Source organism: Chlamydomonas reinhardtii, chromosome 6 (assembly GCF_000002595.2).
Source record: "Chlamydomonas reinhardtii strain CC-503 cw92 mt+ chromosome 6, whole genome shotgun sequence".
NCBI classification, from domain to species: domain Eukaryota; kingdom Viridiplantae; phylum Chlorophyta; class Chlorophyceae; order Chlamydomonadales; family Chlamydomonadaceae; genus Chlamydomonas; species Chlamydomonas reinhardtii.
In genome coordinates, this window is record NC_057009.1 from 8,425,336 (window position 1) to 8,447,235 (window position 21,900).

Here is a 21,900-nt window from a genome sequence, read left to right on the forward strand (position 1 = left end):
TAGCACGCGTTTGTCGCTTGTGTAGGATCTGCTCTCGTTACACGTCGAGCAGGACAAAGCCCGTCCCGTGTGGAGACATGGCAAAGCCCGCCGTCGCGCAGCCAACTCGTTGCAACACGGTTGAGATACACATTATACTTCCAAGCGGAAAACATGAAGAATCGACCGCAGAATCGCAGAAAAGTGTTATTAAAAGCCGCGAACCATTGACCCGGGCCAAACTCTTCGTTAACCCGGGAGCAATGCAGCCTCCACAAAACCGCTGAATACAGCCAGCGATAACGGCTATGCACACGCACCGGGGCCGCAACGGCTGCGGCCGCGGAACTGTCCTCGCCCAGTCCAGCGTCAGCATATACGACCCATGCGAGCTCACCCGACGCTGCGCTCTCAGGCGCCGTGGCGACTGCCGCAGCTGCACTATGCAACAAAGCTGTATCGCTAGCGAAAATATACCATCACTTCTGCTCAACTGTGACCGAGACACTGCCACGCGGCAAACAGAACTTGAGCCCAGGCCTATGTCGCCCTTTCCCGCCTCCTTAGAGCTATAGTAGTGTTAGTGAAGGCCTCACGCTAGACCTGGCCTTCCGCCTGGGGCCAGGGGGTGTGGCGGAGATGCCGACCTCGCTGCCCCAGTGCCCCAGTGCTCCTCGCAGCGTCCAGCCTCTGCGCAGCGCGCTTCTTGCAGCACAGCGACTGTCGCAATGCAGAGGCTCGCGAAGCCAGCGAGGGAGCGGGGCCTGCCACTCGCAAGGGCGCCAAGTGACGCACCCCACTGCGCACCCGCGCACTTCGCGGACGCTAGACGACGACTCAGGCTTCGCTAGCTTCGCGCCGGAGCCCATAGTCACAACGCCAGGAGCCAGTGCGTTCTCAGAAGTGGAGGACGACTTGCAAATCCACAGGTGCGCGGCGTCATTTCCAGGGGCAGCATGCGACTTTTGTTGTTGCTGTTCGTGCTGACGTCGCTCGCATGCTCCCGCAGGCTCTTGCGAGAAACCGGGCAACATATAAAGATTCCAATGATAGACGAGGACCGCTTCGACACGCAGTATCCGGAGAGCCAGGCGGAGGAGCCTTCCTCAAGCGGGTCCGGGTGCCCGGTCTATGTCATGCTGCCGCTCGACACTGTCTGGGTGGTGGAGCGCGACGGCAAGCGGATATCCGTGCTTAAAAAGGAGCGCTCGCTCGACATCGCGCTGCACACGTTGAAGCAGGCTGGCGTGGAAGGTGTCATGGTGGACGTCTGGTGGGGTATCGTTGAGCGCGCCGGGCCTCGCCAGTATGACTTCTCCGCCTACAAGCGGCTATTTTACAAGGTCGCTGCAGCGGGTCTGAAGGTGCAGGCGGTGATGAGCTTCCACGCAGCGGGCGGAAATGTCGGGGATACGTGCAAAATCCCGCTGCCAAAGTGGGTTCTCGAAATCGGCGAGCGCAACCCGGACATTTTCTACACGGACAAGGCGGGGCACCGGAACCGGGAGTGCCTGTCGCTCGGCTGCGATGAGGTGCCGCTGTTTTGGGGCCGCACGCCGGTGCTTATGTACCGCGATTTCATCAACGCCTTCGCGGACAAGTTCCAGCACCTGTTCGGTGAGTTTAGTATGCGGCGGGCGTGGCGTCGTAGACGTCCAAAGTCTCACGGCGTGCCTTTCTGCAGGGACGGTCATCACGGAGGTCACTGTGGGGCTCGGGCCGGCGGGCGAGCTGCGGTACCCTTCCTACCCGGAGGGCGACGGCCGGTGGCGGTTCCCGGGCGTGGGCGAGTTCCAGTGCTACGACAAGTTCATGCTCGAAAGCCTGCGGCGAACAGCGGAGGCGGCGGGGCACGCGGAGTGGTAAGGCTGGCGCAAGCGGGCATGGGTCAGGGAATGGCGCGCAAGGGCTCTACTGTCTGTATCGGGGACGGCGAGACTGCGGAAGATTTAGGACGGGGACACGTGGGCAGGGACAGCTCGAGGGCAGCATTCGTTCTTTGCACTGCGCGCTCTGAAGGGCTTGTGGTTGGGTTGCGGACAGCCCCCGTGCCTGCGCGGTTCGTTAAGGCGCGCGTATGCCTTTGCATGCACGTTCTCAACGTGACTCGGCAATTATGCGCGTCGCCTTGCAGGGGTCTGAGCGGGCCGCACGATGCGGGGCACTACAACAGCAGCAGCTGGGAGACGGGGTTCTTCGTCAGCCAGAACGGCAGCTGGAACACGGCGTACGGACACTTCTTCCTGTCGTGGTACAGCAACATGCTGCTGGAGCACGCGGACCGTGTGCTGTCGTCAGCGGCGGAGGTGCTGAACAAGCACGGGCGGCCGCGCGTGTTCAACTCGATGCGTGACGTGAGTGCGACGCGGGGGCGTGGAGTGGGTGGGGGGTTACAGCCGATTTATTGGTCCAATGTGTCGACTGCGGTGTTGTCTGCGGCCACATGTGGTGCTGACGGTTGCGTTCTCTCTCGTGCTTGGCGTTTCGCTCACGTCTCTACGGTGTCTCTGTGCATATGCATTTGTTTTGGGCGCAGGCGTCCAACGGGCACGTCATCTACGAGTTCACGCCGGCGTGCAAGATGGGCATCAAGCTGGCGGGCGTGCACTGGTGGTTCAAATCGCGCGCGCACGCGGCGGAGCTGACGGCGGGCTACTACAACACGCGGGACCGGGACGGCTACCTGCCCTTCATGGCCATGCTGCGGCGGCACGACGCATCGCTCAGCTTCACGTGCGTGGAGATGCGCGATTGCGAGCACCCGCCGGAGGGGCGGTGCAGCCCGCAGGCGCTCCTGCAGCAGGTGCGCGGCGGAAGCGGGCTTGGGAGTTGGCGGGGGCTACCTGATTTGCGTTTCAGGCCGCGCGCGCATGCTACATATCTGAGTATTGCCGACGCTTCCAGCCGACACCCTTTTTACACGCCCCTGATTCCAGTCCGCATGCTGACTTATAGCCTCCCTTGTCTCCTTCCCCACATGCGCAGGTGATCGAGGCGGCGGAGAAGTACGGCGTGCCGCTGTCGGGCGAGAACGCGCTGCAGCGGTACGACGACTACGCGTTCGAGCGCATTGCGGAGAGCGCTTTTGGGCGCAACGCGCGGGCGGGGCGGCTGACGCAGGTTACGTTCCTGCGCATGGGCGACCTGATGTTTGACAACTGGGACGCCTTCTCGCGCTTCCTCAACCGCATGCGGAACAAGGCGTGAGCGGAGTTCCCGCGCGGGATGGGGCCCGCCGTGCGTGCAACCCTGCCTGGCCGGGTGGCCAGGACGCGCGCACGTTGCGGCGGCCTGGTAACGTAATGGTGCATGGCTGTTGTTGCCGCAGCAGCGAGAGAGGAGCGTGTGCACGTAGGATTTGTGACCTGTTTAGTACGGTCGGCCGGAAGGAGAACTTATCATCCATCAGACACCGTGACTGTGAGCGTTTTAGTGGGACGTGAGTGAGCGGGCCTGCTTCGCGGCGTGCGCCGACATGTTGGGCGGCGTGCTAAAAGCGCGGGGATCGCGCCAAGCGTTGCTGGAAGCAGTTGTCCCCTGCAGTACACGGATTTTTTTGAGGGCAACAAGCGCCTGTGCAAAATGCAATTTTGGCTTTTCACCAGGGTGGACGTTTGACATCTCCCGGTGTGCGTGTCATGTGGTGTGTCGCTCACGAACCCGCTAGGTTGGCTTGATTGCAGGAGCGGGATACCGTTCATCCCCTCATACACCGCATGGGCCGACTTGCCCGTGCTGGTGTTGTTTGTTTTCCGCCCTGCCCATAAGATCAAGAACAACTGATTGGAGGTGCTGTCGATTTAGAGGTGTACATCTATGTTACCGCAAGCGCAAGAATTACGGAGTAGTGAAGAAGCATTGGGAAGTCGGGAGAAGAATCCGTCGTGAGAGCATGGACGTGTGCTGGGGCCTTCCTGTGCACGGACGGAACTGCACGTGCGTGTTAGCCGCCGCACGGCGGACATGAGTGGGTACTGGCACCGACGCGCGCCATTATACTGGCATTTACCCTGACAAAATATAAACAATTCTTGTAAGCTTTTGTCGTTTCTTGTGCGTTCCCGTGTGTTGCTCTTGCTGCGTACGTTCTTGTTCTGGGAAAGCCAGGGGAGGGGAAGCTTCAGTGCAGCACGCCACTCCGCTCTTGCTCATCCCGCGCTCTCCCGCTGTCTTCGAGCTTCGACCGCAGCCACCAGCAGCCAACCGTGGCGCACACCAGCGTTCGTGTCGTTTTCCCGCACTCCGGTTACCTCACCCCGCATGCGGTGTGTCTGTGAGGTGCTATCGCCTGGCCGGGCGCCCGGAGCGTGAGGAATGCGCATCGGCAAACTTCCCGCCAGCCAGCAAGTGTTCGACCAGCCATGCACTACTGCTCTGCCGCTGCAAATTGTTGGCCATCTGCTGGGGGTATGGATGCGGATGTTACAGAGGGGACAGTCCCAGCACCCGAAGACGCCGAGCCATCACATGCTATCAGGGCCCACCAACCCCGACTTTGCTGCAAACCCTCCCGCGGGCAAAGTCCGTGTGACTCCGCGCACAGTGAGTCCTAGCCAAGCCTCAACCCGCCAGAGCCCCACCGCTGTGCCTCAACGCCACAAGCCTAGGCACAGGAGTGCCGGGAAACGTCTAGGCCACAGGACACACGCACAGCGCACGCACTAACCAGGGTGCAAGCGTCCAGGTACTAGAACGGTCGCCCACACGTGCAGCCTGCCCACACACAGAGCCACCGCACAACCTCTCACGGCGAGGGGGGCGGGGAATCAGCGTCATACGGCAAGCGCAAAACCATGCCGTCACCAACAGCCCGAGATATGAAGTGATGCGCAAACGGCACAGCGTCCCAACCCTTTGGCCTGATACCCAAAGTCACAAACGTCTGGAGACGACCCCAGAAGGCAGAAGTCAGCTACGACGGCAAGTCCAATGCTCAGCACCCGGGCCGACGGCAGCTTCGCTCGCGCCGCCAACCCGGCCATAACCACACGCTGCCGACCAAAGTCCAGGGCAGACATAGCAGCGAGACACACCACATCCCACACAGGTGGCGCAAGCCCCGCAGGCGGGCGCACTAACCACAACTCCTCACGAGAGAAGGCACTTAGAGCCTCCTCCGGCAGGAAACCCATAGCCATCCCCATACTTTCCCGAAGTGACAGCGCAACAGTGCAGTCCCAAAACCAGTGACGCCGGTCCCCATCCTGCATGTCAACCCCACACGCCCAACACGGGTCAACAGTAACGCCTCGCGCCCGCTCGCTAGCATGCCGTGGAAACGCCCAGCAAGCGTTGGCGGCCACACGCCACAGTGCTTCCTTATGATGATTCTCCCATTTCAGCGACCACAAGCGGGCCAAGGTGCACACGAAGGCCCCCGCCGCCAGGGCAGCCCCCACCCCCGACACACCCGCATCGCACACATACTGCAAATGCTTAGCCTTCAGGGCGGCTAACTGTGGAGCCATTTGTAGCACGGTCCCCGCCTTCACCGTGTAGGCAGTGAGCAGGATGGGCGGCCCCCCGCACTGCAACCAGCCAAGCCCCCGCACCACCTGTTGTACCGACTCCGCCGTAGCACTCACGATGTCGGCCGCCGGGAGCGGCAGCGCGGCGGCAGGCCCCCGAGCCAGCTGGGCCGCACGCGCGGCGGCAGCCCAGCCAGCGGGAAGAAGGGCCACCGCCGCCGCAAACCGGTCGGCCGCCTCTTGAGGCGATGCCGGCCCCGGCAGGGGCGACGGCAGGCGCGCCCGCGTGCTCCAGTGCAGCACCCGCCGCCACACAGCAGTCACATACATATCCGCACACGCTTCATCAGACCGGGAGCCCTCCGCCCAAGGGCGTGTCAATGCCTGCCGCAGTTCGTTCAGGCCGTCATGCGCTGCAACCAGCTGGCCCACACACGCCAGTCCCGGCAGAGCGAACAAATCCGCGAAAGCCACTTCCCACGTGCGGCCGTCCTCACACAGCGCCGGGTTAGCCCACAACGGCACATGACTCACCCACGCGCCCGGCTCGGGCGGCGCCACAAGAGTCACCGCGGGGAATGCAGTCATGGCTTTCAGCAGGCGCGCAAACGGCTTGCCCGCCGGGGTGAGCGGCTTATTCAGCACACGGTCCGCGGCCCCCCGCACCAACAAACGCAGGGGCGTTGCCGCCGGGTGCACCTGGCGCAACCACGCCGCCGCGACCCGGGTCCACGGGGGCACATACGGCAGCAGACCGCACACACCCAACACACACCGTACCGCGAGACCGGCTTGCCGCGCTTTCACATGCGGCACCAGCGGCAACAGGCCCGCCCCCCCCACCGCAGGAGGCAGTTGCATAAGTTCAATGGAGAGGCCAGGCGGGCGTGCATGGGGGTTGGCATCAAACTGGGCCGGCGACAGTCGCCGATCCACCACCGCCGCTACCCGGGCTAGCAGCCGGTCAACAACGTACAGTTGGGGAAGACCCGCAAATTCCAAATGATACAGGACCTTGCCCAAAGCATAAGCCGACGCCGCGGCCGCCCGACCAAACATGGACACGGGCATGCGCGCGATTTTGCTCAGCACCCCCAACACGGCCTCAAACGTAACTGGTGGGGAGAGTGCGCCCCAATCCCCGTAATGCACCCCTAGTGACTTGGCCGCCGGCACCACACGCCAGCCAGGGGCCAGGGGGTATGGGCATCAGCTGCACCCTACGGGACCTCGCCAACCTGCCTCAACCCTGTCCCATCGCACACCCGCTGCGGCAAGTGGGCTGACCCGCGAATAGATTCCTTGCCGGCCTGACGGCCTAGCGCGGTCGCCTGCCCCACAAAAGCAGCTTGTCATGTCCAGTGGCCTGGGTGGGCCTGCTTCGCCCAAGAGCTGTGCACTTGCCGTATTCGCTAGGCTGCAACCGCGGTAGGGTTCCAGGCTTCCAGCATTCACGGTGGGAGCTGCCGTTGACGGGAGTGTTGTGCGAACACGTTTTACGTGTTTGATGGGACAGTGAAAGGGGTACGTGTCGTAATGGCCGCACGGGGCCACGGGCGCACCCCAACTGCAATAACTGCGACTGCCGGGTGGGTGCCCTACGTTGACTGCATGTATCTGACGGATTGAAAGCCCCCATCCGCTGCCTACCGCATCGAAGTGACCGACAGTGCCCACACTTTACAGCGGGCGAACGCTAGGTCTGCGACCAGCCCCATGGGGGTTGGGCACGCATCCAGTCAACTTCTCTTGCGGCATCTCCGGACTCGTCGGCACTGCCGGTCCAGTGCTCCAGATGGCAAGCATCCGTCCGCCTTAACCTCCTCTCCATACAAACACGCCTAAGCCACACACGCACACACAATCAATAGCCTCTTCGATACAGCGCCGTGCATCCGCGGTCAGCCATTCCATTCCCAAGCTGCCACGTTGCAGTCTGGTCCGCTGCCTACTAACTCAGCGTCAGACACTCCCTAACTTACCCCGCCAGAACCCCATACCTGCGCTCGCTGCGCGCTTGAATCGCGAATGTATGTACGTACGCCCGGACCCAGGCGGTCAGACCATCCAAACTTCCTGCGCCCCCCCATTCCCTGCCAAGCTGCTCTACTTGTCAAGGGGGTCCAAGTGGCTTACACGCCGCGAAGGCACCGGCATGGGCTCGAGCCGGGGCGGCAGGGTCTCTTGCTGGTCCTCCGGCGCGGGAGGCTTCTCGCCCTTTTTCTGCGCCTCCTTGTTCATGGCCCAGTCTGCGGAGTCAAAAAACTTGTGGTCCTACGTGGGTGCAGAAAGGAGAGAAGGCACAGAAGGCACAGGCAGGGGCACGGGGACGTCAGCCACGGGGTATGCGACGGCTGCGACTCCAGCCCGTGCCACTGGACAACAGCCGGCAACCCGCGCGCGCAGTGCTGCCGCGTGTCGCATGCGTATTGCCATCAAGTAACGCAGGGTTGCATTTTAGTAAAGCGCAGCCAGTCTGTTGCACCGGAGTGTACAGCAGCTTTCCACAGACCCCACACAGCCTGCCCACGCAACTGCACGGCAGAGACCTTGCGCGCGTGGTCCGCTCGGCGGTTCGCTTCAATCATGGACTGTTCGTTCCTTGGTTACGCCAAACGTCGGTTTAAGCACGCCAGTGACGTGTCCAACGCCTTCCCAGAGCCAGCACTCTGCTCTCGGTGCATTCTTTCCACAGCTCCAGCCGAGGAATCCCCTGATCGCCGGCCCTCATAATGCTATTTGCGCATCCTCTCAGCTGCACGCCCATGCGCGCTTCCTATGCCTTGCTGCACAACATGCCGAGTTACAGAGCTGGCTCCGGCTCCGACTAGCTCGATTTCTGCCTAGGCATGCGGACTTTGCAACTTCACTGCCAGCTGAAGCCATGTGCACAGTTGCTCGCGAAAGGCGAGCTGCAGAATCGCCACCGAAGGCCGAGGATGCACACCCAGGAGGCCGAAACCAGTGTGCTCGCACCTTGGGTAGGAGCTTCTTCTTGGGCTTCAGGCCACCATATTTTGCCATCAGCATGGCCTCCTGCTCCTTCTCCACATCCTTCGCTGACTTGTTGTCCTGTTGGCGAAGGGAGATTGCTCCCGTTAGCGGCCCGGCCGAGCATGGCGCGTGTTGCCAGCGCCCACGCCTGTGCGCAAATGGCCAAGGCCCTAGCCGGAACGAAGTCGACCTCACCTGGGGCGCCTGGTCGGCCATTCTCGCTAACTGTTAGCCCCGCAGCGCCCCTGAGGCTGCTATTATGACTGCAGTGCCCTAGTACCTAATGCCTTCAAAGCAATGTGCTCAGCTCCAGACTCTTCGTTACACGGGCGTGTGCACTGGTCTCGCTGACGCTAGGCCTTAAACGTGTAGATTTACGTAGTACAGATTGATGTTCAACAAATACACTATCGATGGTTGCGCGCACACCTGGCAAGCTACCGCAGCACAAACAATTCGGGCATTGGCGAATGCAGCGGCAACTATGGCCACCGCAGGCCCTGCTTGCTGCGTTTAACAACAAGACTCCTGCTAATTTACAACAGAAGTAACTTACAAGGCTAGCGCTGAGTGCTTCGGCACAACTGCCCGGCGTGCCGCGACGGCACCGTTTTCACACTGCTCCGCCTGGCTCCGCAGCCTGTTCCCCGCGGGTTTCCGCTCGGGCGCCACTTCCCCCGCAAGACTGAGACCACATCCGTCCTAGATAAAAGTGTACCTGAAATTCGACGCAGTTATCCCTGCTTGTCCTGCACGCATTCAGAACGTGCGGAGTGGCTGCATGCTGCCTGCTCAGGAGTGCAGAGTAGCCGACCCCTGAGTGGAACGGTAAGCGGTACTGTGATACATTGGCATTCAAGGTTACAGCCCACCCTTGCCAGCGGACTGACACTGTCCAGCTGACCAGGGGCATCCGAGGCGAGGTATCACATATCGGTATCACACATCAACCGATATGCAATTGGCCTTGGGACGCGCATACTTGACCCCTCCCTCGAGCCAGTCTGGTGGGTCGACCTGCCCGACTCCCGCGCTTCCCACAAGCAACTAGCGACCGAAGCAAGAAGGAGACAGCCCCCCTACGGTATACACGGTGTCAAGGAGGAGGAGGCTCCCCTAAACACGGTGCTAACGGTTTGCTCAGACTTTGTACCACCCAGTGATGCCATTGCATGGCTACGCCACCGCCTTTGAACTGTATCCGTCACTCCAGCGCATGCCACCCACTGGCAGCCTTACTCAGGCCGTGGCCCCTCACGTCGATGCAGTACAATCAATTACACCTATCGTACGGTACCGCCGACTCCCGGCGCAGGCGCTTCACAGCAGACCTCTGCAACTACCTACGGGTCCATCAAACAGACGGTACCAAGTCACAATCGTCACGGCGGCGCCGCCGCATGTCAGCGTTGCGCTTAACGTCCGCCCGCACCGCGGGGCACACGCGCCGCGTGCACCACCCCATCAGGCGAACCCGGCCACCCCATGTGCGCGCCAGCACCGTTCCCCGGCCCAACCCCATACAGCGTCTGCGCCACCGCGGCGGCGCTGATGCCAGGCGTTCCATGCGCCGCTGGCGGCGCCGCGCCAACCGGCGTCGCCAGGTGCGGCTGCTGCTGGTACTGCTGCGCCGAGGCCCCGGCGGGCACCGCGGCCTGGCGGATGTCCTTCTTGAGTGCGTCGTACTTGGCGACCAGGGGGTCGTGCGCGCGCTGCATGCGGCTCTTCTCAAAGTGCAGGCGGTCCAGCGCCATCTGCAGCTGCCGCAGCTCCTGCTGCAGCTCCGCCTCGCGGTTGGCGGAGCCCATCACCTGGCCTGCCGCCGCCTCGGCGCGCGCCTCCGCCTCCGCCAGCTGGGCCTGCAGGTCGTCGAGCTGAGGAAGCACAAGGCGGGGGCACACATGGGGAAAAGGGGGGAGGGAGAGGCATCCAGTAAGCTTCCTTACGACGTGACATGTCCATGAGCGCAGGGATACTGCAGAACAGCGAGGAGCTTTGATGGGATTCGTGATGCAGGTTTCCCCTACAATGCGCCCAACGCATTGCCCGCACCTTGGCCTCCAGCTCGCTGACTGCGCCCGCCAGCTCCACGTTCTCGCCCGCCAGCGCCTCGCAGCGCGCCCTCAGCTCCGCCGCCTCGTGCGCCTTGGACGCCAGCTCACGCTTGTGGTCGGACAGCGCCGCCTCCATGCGGGAGGCCAGCTGCGGGGTGTGGGCACAGCGCACAAGGCAGGGGAATGTTTAGATGTTGCGGGGGGCAGTCGCTCACGAATCCCAACGGGGGAACTGGTTTCGCCATTCCCGGTAAGAACCCAGTGACGCGCTCAGCCGCAGCCCTTGGTAGAGGGGCCATAACTGCATGTTTTGATTTGCGTTCAACAGCAAGCACTTCCATATGAGACGCAGCCCTTGAAGGGGGGCCCAGAGTAAAGCTGTGCAATGTGCAGTCAGCGCTCGGCACAGGGACTCACCGTCTGCGCCTCCTCGCGCCAGCGCGCCAGCACCTCCTGCTTGGAGGACAGCAGCCGCTCCGCCTCGGCCGCCGCCACTGTGGCCGCGGCGGCCTGGGCGTCAATCTTGCTGCTGAGCGCCCGCACCTCAGCGTCTCGGTCAGCACGCAGGCTGGCAATCTGTGCAGGTGCGCGCATGGGGTTTGAGAGTTGCTCTGCAAAGGAATCAAGCGGACGTTGACAGCATGCATATCATGCGCTTGCTCAGCTCCTCTTGTTGCGCCTCCGCAACAAAAGGCGTTACTGTGGGTACCGTATATCTACCCGCAACCATGGGCGGACACCAGTCCAAACAACTACGCATGCCCAACCTCATTCGAACGCACGGCCGCACCTGCTGCCGCAGCTCTGCCTCCGCCTGTTGGCGCTGTGCCCGCGCCGCCGCCAGTTCCCGGCCGACCGCGTCCGCTTGGCGCCGGGTGGTTGAGGCCTCGGCGCGCGTGGTGCTGAGATTCGCCTCCAGCTCGGCAATATTGGACTTGAGGCCGCGGATGGTGTTCTGTGGATTATCATGCAGGCATGAGCATGCAGGCAGGGTTGTGTGGATGGGCGCGAGGCAGCAACAGAGGCCCATAGGAGCACGAGCCACCTGTAATAAATACCACAAAATCACAACGCATTCATACAACTTGAGTGAAAGGGCATTGCACGCCGCTCGCACCTCGTACGACTGGCGCTCCAGCTGCCAGTCTCGGGCGGCGCGCTCCGCCTTGCGCTGCGCGCTCTCCAGCTTGGCCACCGCGTCATCGCGCTCTCGCTCCAGGCTCGCAACCTGTGTGGACAGGGCAAGGAGAGAACACGGCAGGCAACATGAGCAGGTTTCACTCATTGGCATCATGCAAACCGGCAGGGGGGCAAACGGGGAGGCACAGTAGGGAGTCCCAGCGATGCTGGTGCGACCCAGGGTGGTCGGCCATGCAGGTAGGTGCAGGTAGGTGCAGGTGCAAGTCCAGGCCGGCGCACCTTCTCCACTGCACCCAACGACGCCAGGCCCAGACGGCTCTTGGAGGCCAGCGTGGCGGCGGTGTCTTCACGCAGAGCCGCTAGCTCGGCCTGTGGTGGTGAGGGCGAGGGCGTAAGCGCACGCACCTGGCTTCATCCTGGGGAAGGCGTGCGGTGCTGGGCCTGGAGTCCCTTTCCACCAGCCCCCATACAGCCACAACCCACACGCCCGGCACCTCCTCCCGACACCTCCTCCCACCTGCCCCGCACCGTACCGCTCACCGTGAGGCTGGCCTGGTCTCGCTCCAGCCGCTCCGCCCGCGCGCGCCACTCCGTCACCGCCGAGTGCGCGGAGGACAGCTCCTCGCGCACATGCTGCGCCGCGGTCTGCGCGGCGGACACCTGAGCGCTGAACTCGTCCACCACTGCGTCCCGCGTGGCCTGCCGCGCGGTGGTGAGGCGTGTGTTGGCCAGCTCCACCTGCCGCTCCAGGTCGGCGCAGCGGGCCAGTGCCGTGTCGCGAGCCAGCCGCGCCTCCTCCGCGGCCGACATGGCTTCCTTCACGCGGCTCCACACCTGCGCGAGCGGAGAGAGCAGTGGCGCAGTAGGGATGAAGCCGTGCGTTCTGAACCATGGGCCGGTAGCCAACCTGGTGGACGCAAGTATGTTCGAACTTGGTGCAAACCCCAAGAGGCCGCCCCCTCAGGAATGCCAGCGACTCCTTTCCTGCCCAGGACCAAGCCCAGCCATGAGGCCCCCCGTACATGCACCCCGAAGCCCGCTGCCGCCTCCGCTGCACTCACGTCCACATCGCGCTTCTGCAGCTCCGTGAGCTTGCCCTCCACGCCGCCCAGCGCGTTGCGCAGCGTCTCGCACTCGCGGCTCAGCGCCGACACCTGCCCCGCCAGCGAGTCGCCGCGCTCGCGCTGCGTGGACAGCTCCAGCTGCAGGCTGGCGGCGCCGTCGGACGCGATCTTGTAGCGCTGCTGTGCTGCAGCCGCCTCGGCCTGAAGCTGCGCGTGCGCGTGGCGCAGCTCGTCCAACGCAGCCTGTGCATCGGGGCGGTGGCCGGTGTGGTGTGCAGTGCGGCGTGTGGTGAGGAATGGGGGGAGCGAGCCGGTTCGAGAGCAGCACGAGGGTGTGCACGGTATACATGAGCGTGCTGAAAGAAGCGCTGGTAGCGTGCTGAGGAGCACAAGGGCGTGTGCACTTGAGGCGGCAACGCAACAGCACTAAAGCGGCGCGAGTTCGCTCGCCAAAACTCGATAAAGCGGGCCGCCTCATTGCAGGCTTGGATACATATGGCTCACCTTGGTGGTGGCGGCTGCGGTGGAGCTCTCGTCCGCCGCAGCCTTGCTGCGCGCCGCCTGCGCCGCCAGTGCCGCTGCCTTGGCCTCAGCCGCCCGCAGCGCCTCCGTGAGCTTGATGGAGCGGGCCTCCGACTCCTGTACACACACACGCGCACTCGTCGTGATGCACACGGCTGTGGGCACACGGCGCGGCATGCGGCATGCCCCACATCCGGCGGCAGCCCACACGTCCCCAGGCACTTCCAACTCGTGATTATTTACCACTCCCTCTGGCATGGACGGCTGTCCCCTGCCCAAGCCTCCCAGCGTCAGCCCCGCCGCCCGCCCCGCCAGGACTCACCGCCGCCTTGGCATTGGCCTGCTGCACCGCCGCCGCCAGCGCCGCCTGCTCCTGACTGACGCGCATCACCTCCGCCGCGCGCTCCTGCAGCTGCCGGTGCAGGCGCTGGATCTCGCCGTCCAGCTCGCCCTGGGGGGGCGGGGACGGTGTAAGAGGGGAGCTCACATGCCAGAGCCAAACGGAAACAGTAGGCCCCATCCTCATGGGGGCGGGACAAACAATGATGGAGAGTTGAATGTTGGGTTGACAGAGCCGATACCGACGCAGCAAGCCTTCTAGTTATAGGGCAGGAGCGTGGTGCGAGGCTGCCGTTTGGAGCACCGCTGCCACGTGCCAACACAGCAGCCCCTCCACTCATCACGCTACGCCCGGCCCCTCCTCCCCATGCGCCCACCTGCTGCGTGATGAGCAGCTCGTTCTCCCGCCGCAGCAGCTCCGCCTCCTCCGCATGGGTGGAGGCGCCCGCCACCGCGGCGGCAGCGGCGGCGGCGGCGCTGTTGGCCTGGGCCATGGCCTCGGCGTTGCGGCTCGCCTGTGCATGGCACACGTACACACGAACCGGCCGCGTGCATCCATGAGCCAGCCGAGCTATGACCCCGTGAGGACAACATATGCACAACCCGGCACGGCTCCAATACGCAGCTATCCACCTTGCGCAACTCCACGACTCAAGCGGCGCCCAGCTGCGGCTCCCAAGCCCCGCTCCAACCCATCCCCTCCCACCCGCCCGCACCTGCGCCAGCGCCGCGTCCCGCGCCTCCGCCGCCGCCGCCGCGTCCGCCCGCAGCCGGTCGTTCTCCTCCACCACTTCGTCCACCGTGGCCTTGAGCGCCGCCACCGTGTCCGTGCGCGAGCGCAGGTCCGCCTCCAGCGCCGCAATGCGGCCGTCGTAGGCGCCCAGCAGCGGCGCCAGCAGCTTCTGGTCGCGCAGCACCGCAGCCGCACCCAGCGCGTCCGCACTCAACAACGCCTCATAGTCCACCGCCGGCGGCGCCGCAGGCGCCGCGGGGGCAGCGGTGGCGGCCGGCGGCTGCGCCGCCGGCAGCGGAGCCGCCGTGGGCGAGGCGGGGTGCTCGCCGGCTGCGCCGGCGAGCGCGAGCGCGGCCGCTGTGGCGCGCTCCGGCGACACGGCGCGGCGGGACACCTCGGCCGAGAGGCGGGACACCAGGTCCTCCAGGAACCGGACCTGCAGAGCCAGGTCGCCGTCACCGCCGCCAGCAGGCCCGGTGCCGCCGCGCTCCGAGCCGCTGCCGCCGCCGCTGCCGCCGCCGGGCGAGTAGGCGCCGGCGCCGGGGCTGCCGCGCACGCCGCTGAACTCCACACGGCGGCGGGCGGGCGAGGTGTTGGCCGGGTCCGAACGCCGCGGCGCCCGGCCCCTGCTGCCACCGCCGCCGCTGCCGCCAGTTGTCGCGGGCGTGTAGCCCCGCGGCGCCATCTGTGGGTATGCCGCCGCCACTTGCGGCGGCTGCGCATAGTACGCCACGGGCGGCGGCGGCGGCGCAGCCGCCACCGCATACTCGTACGGCTGTGTGTAGTACTGTTGCGGCAGCGCGCCGCCGCCGGAGCTGGCCCCGGGCGACATGTACTGCTGCTGTTGCTGCTGCTGCTGTGGCGGCGGCGGGCCGCCGTACCCGGGCAGCGCCGCGCGCTGCATGAACATGGCGTTGAAGAAGCCGGGCGCGGTGGAGGCCACGCGGTCCGTCACCTCCAGCTCCTCGCCGCCGCCGCCGCCCGCGGGGCCCTGGCCGTAGGTGTCCAGATACTCGTACGCAAAGGCGCCGCTGGCGGGCACCAGCGGCACGCCGCCCGGGGAGCCGGCGGCCACGTTGAGGCCCTCCATGAGCGCGGGCGTGGGCAAGCCGCGGGACCCCACGGGCAGTGCGATGCCGGTGGGGTGCGCAACGAACAGCTGGGCCACGCCGCCCGCGCCCGGCGGGCCCTGCACAAGCATGGCTCCACCGTCGGAGCCCTGTATGCCAGAGGGGTTGTGGCGCGTGCGTGTGCTTCACGTCACATGGTGTCCATACGCACAAGGCTCCGGCCACAGCCACATAACCCATACCAGCGACGGCTGCCAACAGAGTTTCACCCTCGTCGCGAGCAGTCAACCTTCCAATCATCCCGCCCGCCCAGCCCCAGCCCCTTACCTGGTTGATGTGCTGCGGCGGCGCCAGGTCCACCAGCGTCTGCGTCTCCGCATTGAGGTGGCCAATGGCGTCCACCGTGGAGGCAGCGGCAGCAGCGGTGGCGCCCAGCGCGGGCACGGGGCCGGCCAGGGTGGGCATCTCCTGTGTGTGTGTGTGTGTGTGTGTGTGTGTGTGTGTGTGTGTGTGTGTGTGTGCGGTGTGGCGTGTGTGGGTGGAGGTGGGTGATCAGGGAGCATGCCCTGGCTGCATGCCCTGGCGCGCGGAATGATGCACTCACGCGGCATCAGGGACCATACACAGTCATGCATATACATACCCTCGAACTCAATCCACACCCCCATTGCATTGGGTTTGGTTTAGTATGGGCTGGTATCTACAACCCCCCTGCACGTTCAAGACGCAGCGAACCCCGGGTACTGACTCTACTGCTATTGACTGATGCTGTCCTCAGTTCTCAGCGGCCGCCTACCTGAATCGCCGGCGCCTCGCGGCTCTGCTGCTGCTCCATGGCCTGCTGCTCGCGCTCCTGCTCCTCAATCTGCTTGTCGTCTATCTCGCGCATTATGCCCTGCGGGTTTTGAGCAACAGCATAGTTGCCGTGGCGGGCCCCCGAATGCGTCGGCGCGGTTGGCCCATACCCTGTGTCCCTCCCGCGTCCTGCGCAGACTGCAGTCAGCCGCAGCCAGCCCTACCCGTTTGCCGAAGACTCCCATGCCCCACTGCCACGTGCCCAATCCCTGGGGCCAGGAGGGGCAAGACACCCGGCCCACCACCACCCGACAACTCAGGGCAGCGGCGCTTGCCGGCTGGTGCCGTAGCACGCGGGACAGTTGGAACGCAGGCCGCACCTCAACGGTATCGCGCAGGTCCTTCATCAGCTGCTTCACGCCCATCGAGTTTGAGCAGCGCATCCGCAGGTCGCGCGGACCTTTGTCCGTCTCTATTTGCAAGTCCAGGCAATCGTCCGGCCCCGGGTTCTTGCTCCGCAGGTGAGACGGCAGCCATTTGCGAATTGTCTCATACACAAAGGTGTTGATATCCTGCAGGAGTTAGGGCGGCCATGCGTCGCACTCCGCGCTGCGGCTTAGCCAGCCAGTTGCGAGCCCGCTTGACCCACCTTCCCCTCCGTCGTCTGCAGCTGTACACCCTCGCGGGCAACCACCAACACTACAGGCTGCTCTCGCCCGCTGGGCGCCAGCAGCGTCACATTGTGGCTCCGCTCTGAGGACATGGGCGCTGAATGTGGTCAAGTCAAAGGCCAAGTTGTGCTACACCCCCGCGTGCATTGATAAGATAGGAAGATAGAAGTGGAATTGTTAGGTCGAATCAAATGGAGAAGCAGGAACAACAGTGTTGAAGAAGAGGAGCAGTCGTTAAGAAAATAGCCGGGTGGTCACTTATGGCCGCTAGAGCTAAATGTTGTGGATAATCAACCTGTATGCAAGCGTGATAACAAAGCTTACAGGAGGAGGAGAGGTAGTTTTCACCACTGTTTCGACGCTCAATCGCCATTGCGACCCCTCGGGTCAGGGTCGCTGCCCGCATGGCAATGTATAATTTGCAATAGAAAACGCCGATTGTTTGCACGCGTCTCCTCGCAGTATCCATCAGCCCTACGCCACGGTTATTCACGATATCCAGCTTAGCGCTGGTCAATTCATTCATAGTGGACACGGCACCAACCTTGGCGATAACTCTTACAGTGCCTTCAAAGTGGTGGTTCAATGGAGGCCCCACCAGACTCGAATCAAAATGAGGATGCGCTTGCGGTCGTCGCCGTCAAGCGGGACCGGCGCGCTGGGAACATAGTCACGGATTCGGTAAGAGCTGCTACACATACGTCCTGCGCTGTCGGGGCTGCACTGTGATGTCACAAGCGTGCCGCCCGACTGGGGTGTGGGCCCCCGCCGCAGCGCTGGCTGTTCACGAAGGTCCTCCCAGAGCCGGCAATCTTGACTAGCTTGTGCAGCCCTGACAGCTGAATCCTGATATGTGTTTGCCCGGGCGTCATTAACAACACCTGGACAGGCGGCAGCCCTGCTCTCCTCGAGCCTCTTCTCGACCATGTTCTACCCCTTGCGTGAGTCTACAGCACTGCGGGCCCGGCTGGGAGACGTGGCGCCCTGCCGCTCGCTTTCCGGCCGGTGGCTAAGTCTCATCTATCCATTAAGGCCCCCTGATCCTGTGTGTATTTGCGATGCAGACCGGATTAAGATCCTTCTTCAGACGCAGGACTCGAACCCGCTCATCACCAGTGGCCAGGTGGGTGTGCCGCCCGTGTACCGCGGCCAAGGGGTTGTAGGAGCGGCGGGGACACGTACGGGCTGTACGTACGGCGCCTTGACTTCGTGTCCTCGTGGCCAGCCTGGCGCCAAACGCAGCAAACGCAGGAGTGGAAGGGGTCCTGCCGGCTGCTGTTCTGGGCCCCGGCCACTGCCTCGGCGGAAATACATGTGCATCCACACACACGGGCACGAACACACACGTTCCCACACACACACACACACACATACACACACACGGACACACACACACACACACACGGTCACACACACACACACACATACACACACACGGTCACACACACACACACACACACACACACACACACACACACACACGGTCACACACACACACATACACACACACGGTCACACACACACACACACACACACACACACACACACGGACACACACACACACACGGACACACACACACACACACACGCACACAGGTGCGGCGCTACACCATCGTGGACTCGGTGCCCCGGCTGCTGCGCGAGGGCGGCGTGCGGGAGCTGTGGCGCGGCAACGGCGCCTACATGCTCCGCCACGTGCCCTCCACCACCCTGTCCTTCGCCTTCAAGGACGCACTGCTGCGCCACGTGCTGCCACACATAGACCTGGCGCCGCCGCCGCCACCTCCGCCGCAGCCATCACCGCCTGATGCAGCGGTTGCTGGAGGCGGGAGAGGCGCTTCCGGCGCTGCCGCGGGGCCAGGGCCGGGCTCGATCGCGGGTGCGCCGGGTTGGAGCCGGGTGGACCGGGAGCGGCTGGAGGCGGAGCGTGTGGCGCGGGACCGGGAAGGCATGAAGCGGTTCGCGGCGGCCACGGCCGTCAATCTGGCGGCTGGGTTCCTGGGCGGCGCGGCGGCGCTGCTGCTGGTGTACCCACTGGACTTTGCGACCATCAGGTGGGGGGGCGGGGGAAAGGGGCCGGGGGAAAGGGGACGGGGGAAAAGGGGAGAGGCAGGAGGGTGGAGGGAAGGAGGCGAGGTGGGAGAAGGGGAGGAGGGATGCGTTGGGTAGTCGAAATCAATACCCATGCCCAATGGGAATGGGTCAACTGGGAGCTTACATGCGTGTATGGGAGGAGGCAGTGGCTTGCAGAAGAATGCGGGGCGTGCAATGCGCTCCAGCCTACATCAGGGATCAACCTGGCACCGCCTGGTCGCCTGCTGTCGCGCAGGATGGCATCTGAACTGCGGAAACAGAAGAAGTCAATAGGTGAGGCGCGCGAGACGGCGGCGGACTGCGATTGAGGGCGCCGGGTGCCTAGCCCCCGTGCTCGCCGTCCGACGCTTGATCGAACCACCCTGCCTGCATCCACACGCGTCGGTGCACGTGCCGTACCCTGTGCCGTACAGGCATGCTGGAGACGCTGAAGAGCACGCAGCGCGCGGGCGGGCTGCGGGCGCTGTACCGCGGGTACGGCGTGTCGGCACTGGCCATCGGGGCGTACAAGAGCCTGTACTTCGGGCTGTACGACACCGCGGTGGCCGCCATGGAGCAGGTGGGGGCAATGCTGGGGGAGGGGGTTGTGGTCCTGCTCTACGTTGCCGCCCCTTCCCCTGAGAGTATGGATTGTGAGCAGGCGAGCACACCGCATGACTGGGGCGGCGCAGGAGCGAATTGATGCGGCGCAGTGCGGAGTACGGCAGCACGGCAAGGGATGCATCGGGATGCTAGGATGGGCTGGGCTGCGGAGCTGACACATCGCGATGGCGGTATTGGGGCTAACCAGAGCCAACCTAGCACCCTCGCCCGTTCACTGCCGCCCTCGACTTTTCCTACCACCGCAGCGGAACGCGCGGAGAGCGGCCGCCGCCGCCGCCGCGGCCACGGGCGGCACCGCGCAGTCGCCGCGCCTGGCGCCCCACCACCTGGTCCCCCAGCACCTCCACTCCCACGCCGCCCACGCCGCCGCCCCCTCCCATGCACTGCACGCGCACGCGGCGCACCACGGCCCCACCGTGCTGGAGCGCTGGGCGGCAGCCAATGTGGTAGTGCTGGCGGCGTCCTCAATCACCTACCCGCTAGACGTGGTGGGTGGCCGGGGCCTGCTGTCGTGTGGCTGCTCAGCTGCTGTATGGGGGGGTGCGCACTTGGCAGGCGTGGTGATGGATGTGTGGTGTGCGTGGTGGAGGAGCACAAGTGGGCAGGGGTCAACACCGTGCGTTACCTTGCAAGATGTGCAGCAGACGGAGTTCGTGTATCGCAGCTGGCGCAGCTCACATGCGCTCGCACTCCGGTACGCGCCAAGCATTCGTACTTAGTCCGTGTTTCATGTGACCCACTCCGAGTTCTTAAGCCCTATGTCGTTACCTGGTGTCACCACCACCACCACCACCACCACTCCCCAGGTCCGCAAGCGGCTGGTGGCCGACACGGCGATGGGTCCGGGGCGGCAGCAGTTCCGGGGCTTCATGGACTGTGTGACCAAGATCGTGCGTACCGAGGGTGGGTGGGGGCAGGGCACGTGCGTGGCCGTGGGGCTGGGGAGCGGGCATAGGTGCTGAGGGGGAGGGGTGCTGGGGAGCAGCTGCGAGGGTTGAGCCGACTGGCAGGCAGGTGCTTAAGTAACCGGTGGACAGGGGAAACTGCCATGCTTTGCTCCCAGCTGACCACCATCCTTCCGCCCGTGCCATCTAAACATCTCCCGTATTTTACGCACGGCCTGGCCCCACCCCGCTCTCACCCCTCCCTCCCGCCCTCCCTCCCCCCAGGCCTGCCCGGCTTCTACCGCTTCTACGGCTACGACATGCTGCTGCGGCTGGGCGGCGGCGTGCTGCTGGTGCTGTACGACGAGCTCAAGGCGCACGGCGCCGGCCGCATGAGGCAGCAGGTGATGCAGCTGGCGGCGAGAGGGGGCGAGGGCGGAGGCGGGAGCGGAGGCGGGAGCGGAGGAGGGGGCGGAGGTCGGCAGTAGTAGAGGCGCGGCGCGGGAGTGGAGGCGCGGGTGATGGCAGTGGGCTGAGATGGCAGTGGGCTCGTGATTGCCGGGCCGGAATGTGTGGCGGGCGGGTGTGTGTGGGCGGATGTGGCGTGTCGCGGGAGTGTGTGTGTGTGTGAGGCGGGAGAATGATGCGGGAGTGTGTGACAGGCGTGTGTGGCAGAACTGTGTGACCGGACCGTGTGATTGTTCCAGAGGGTGCCGAGCGGGGATAGGGCCAGCCACGGCTACGCCTCCAACATTGCTGAGGGCCACGATTGCCGTGGTGGTTAATAAGGACATGCACCGGGACGCCCAAATGCATCACCACATGACTATGCCGGTTTTGCGACTGGCTTCAGGGGGCCTAACGTGGCGGTATGGTGACCGTCCGGAGCGACAGAGAGTGGTAGCACGCACGGTACGCACTGGTAGTGTTGCCGGGCAGGCGGGCACTGTACACGCTGCAATAATCAGCGCGCAGGCGGCCTGTGCATGTGCGCGGCCCGCATGACGCATGGAGGCACGTATGGTATGGCACTGCTGCTCTGTGTGGGTGCAAGCGTAAGAGGAGAACACGCTGACCAATGCCGATTGATTGCCGAACAATAAACAGCGACAAAGGAAGAGTGGAAGGCTAGGAGCGTTTGATTGTTGGGACCAGATGCGCATACGAGCGAGAGGGAGACTGAGAGAGTCGTGTGAGTGGGGGTAGCTCTTGCCTTGAGAGCGCCTCCTGCTCAAGGTGTCAGGGGTTGCAAGTACGCGTGAAATTTAATTCGTGGCAGGATGCGGCACCACGTGATGCGGCACCCCGGCGAATCTGCAGCGTGGCGGGGCTATCCTGATGCTACCTCCGCGGTCTTGCTGACTCTGATGGTGTGCCATGCCCTTCTGCACGAGGGGGCCTGAGGGCTGAGGGGGCTGTTCGGATTGTGCACACGTGCGGGCAATGGGCTGGAGCGATCAAGTAAACGCAATGGCCAATGGGCTGGAGTG

General features: G+C 64.3%; 4 protein-coding genes across 4 annotated transcripts; 2 read left to right on the forward strand and 2 right to left on the reverse strand.

Annotated features, from left to right (window-relative positions):
- Positions 1 to 30: 30 nt before the first annotated feature.
- Positions 31 to 4,028, forward strand: CHLRE_06g307150v5 (uncharacterized protein). Its single transcript, XM_001691320.2, has 6 exons — positions 31 to 908; positions 989 to 1,596; positions 1,664 to 1,841; positions 2,114 to 2,333; positions 2,516 to 2,782; positions 2,965 to 4,028. The coding sequence occupies exons 1-6, from the start codon at positions 619 to 621 to the stop codon at positions 3,184 to 3,186; spliced, it is 1,785 nt and encodes a 594-aa protein (XP_001691372.1). The 5' UTR covers positions 31 to 618; the 3' UTR covers positions 3,187 to 4,028.
- Positions 4,029 to 7,115: 3,087 nt separating this feature from the next.
- CHLRE_06g307200v5 (uncharacterized protein) lies at positions 7,116 to 8,970 on the reverse strand. The gene is made up of 3 exons (XM_001691175.2): positions 8,637 to 8,970; positions 8,424 to 8,519; positions 7,116 to 7,721 (listed from the first exon to the last, which is right to left on the reverse strand). The coding sequence occupies exons 1-3, from the start codon at positions 8,655 to 8,657 to the stop codon at positions 7,554 to 7,556; spliced, it is 285 nt and encodes a 94-aa protein (XP_001691227.1). The 5' UTR covers positions 8,658 to 8,970; the 3' UTR covers positions 7,116 to 7,553.
- Positions 8,971 to 9,290: 320 nt separating this feature from the next.
- CHLRE_06g307250v5 (uncharacterized protein) lies at positions 9,291 to 17,150 on the reverse strand. The gene is made up of 16 exons (XM_043063729.1): positions 16,808 to 17,150; positions 16,539 to 16,730; positions 16,160 to 16,258; positions 15,691 to 15,831; positions 14,277 to 15,512; positions 13,938 to 14,075; positions 13,544 to 13,672; positions 13,204 to 13,338; positions 12,697 to 12,942; positions 12,176 to 12,469; positions 11,915 to 12,004; positions 11,613 to 11,723; positions 11,286 to 11,450; positions 10,913 to 11,071; positions 10,494 to 10,643; positions 9,291 to 10,315 (listed from the first exon to the last, which is right to left on the reverse strand). The coding sequence occupies exons 1-16, from the start codon at positions 16,919 to 16,921 to the stop codon at positions 9,857 to 9,859; spliced, it is 3,858 nt and encodes a 1,285-aa protein (XP_042924435.1). The 5' UTR covers positions 16,922 to 17,150; the 3' UTR covers positions 9,291 to 9,856.
- A 140-nt stretch (positions 17,151 to 17,290) lies between these two features.
- On the forward strand, positions 17,291 to 21,892 carry CHLRE_06g307300v5 (uncharacterized protein). The gene is made up of 9 exons (XM_043063730.1): positions 17,291 to 17,510; positions 17,719 to 17,770; positions 17,894 to 17,952; positions 18,426 to 18,883; positions 19,159 to 19,196; positions 19,337 to 19,482; positions 19,772 to 20,014; positions 20,333 to 20,429; positions 20,696 to 21,892. Exons 1-9 carry the CDS (start codon positions 17,415 to 17,417, stop codon positions 20,896 to 20,898), a joined length of 1,392 nt encoding a protein of 463 aa, XP_042924436.1. The 5' UTR covers positions 17,291 to 17,414; the 3' UTR covers positions 20,899 to 21,892.
- Positions 21,893 to 21,900: the final 8 nt, after the last annotated feature.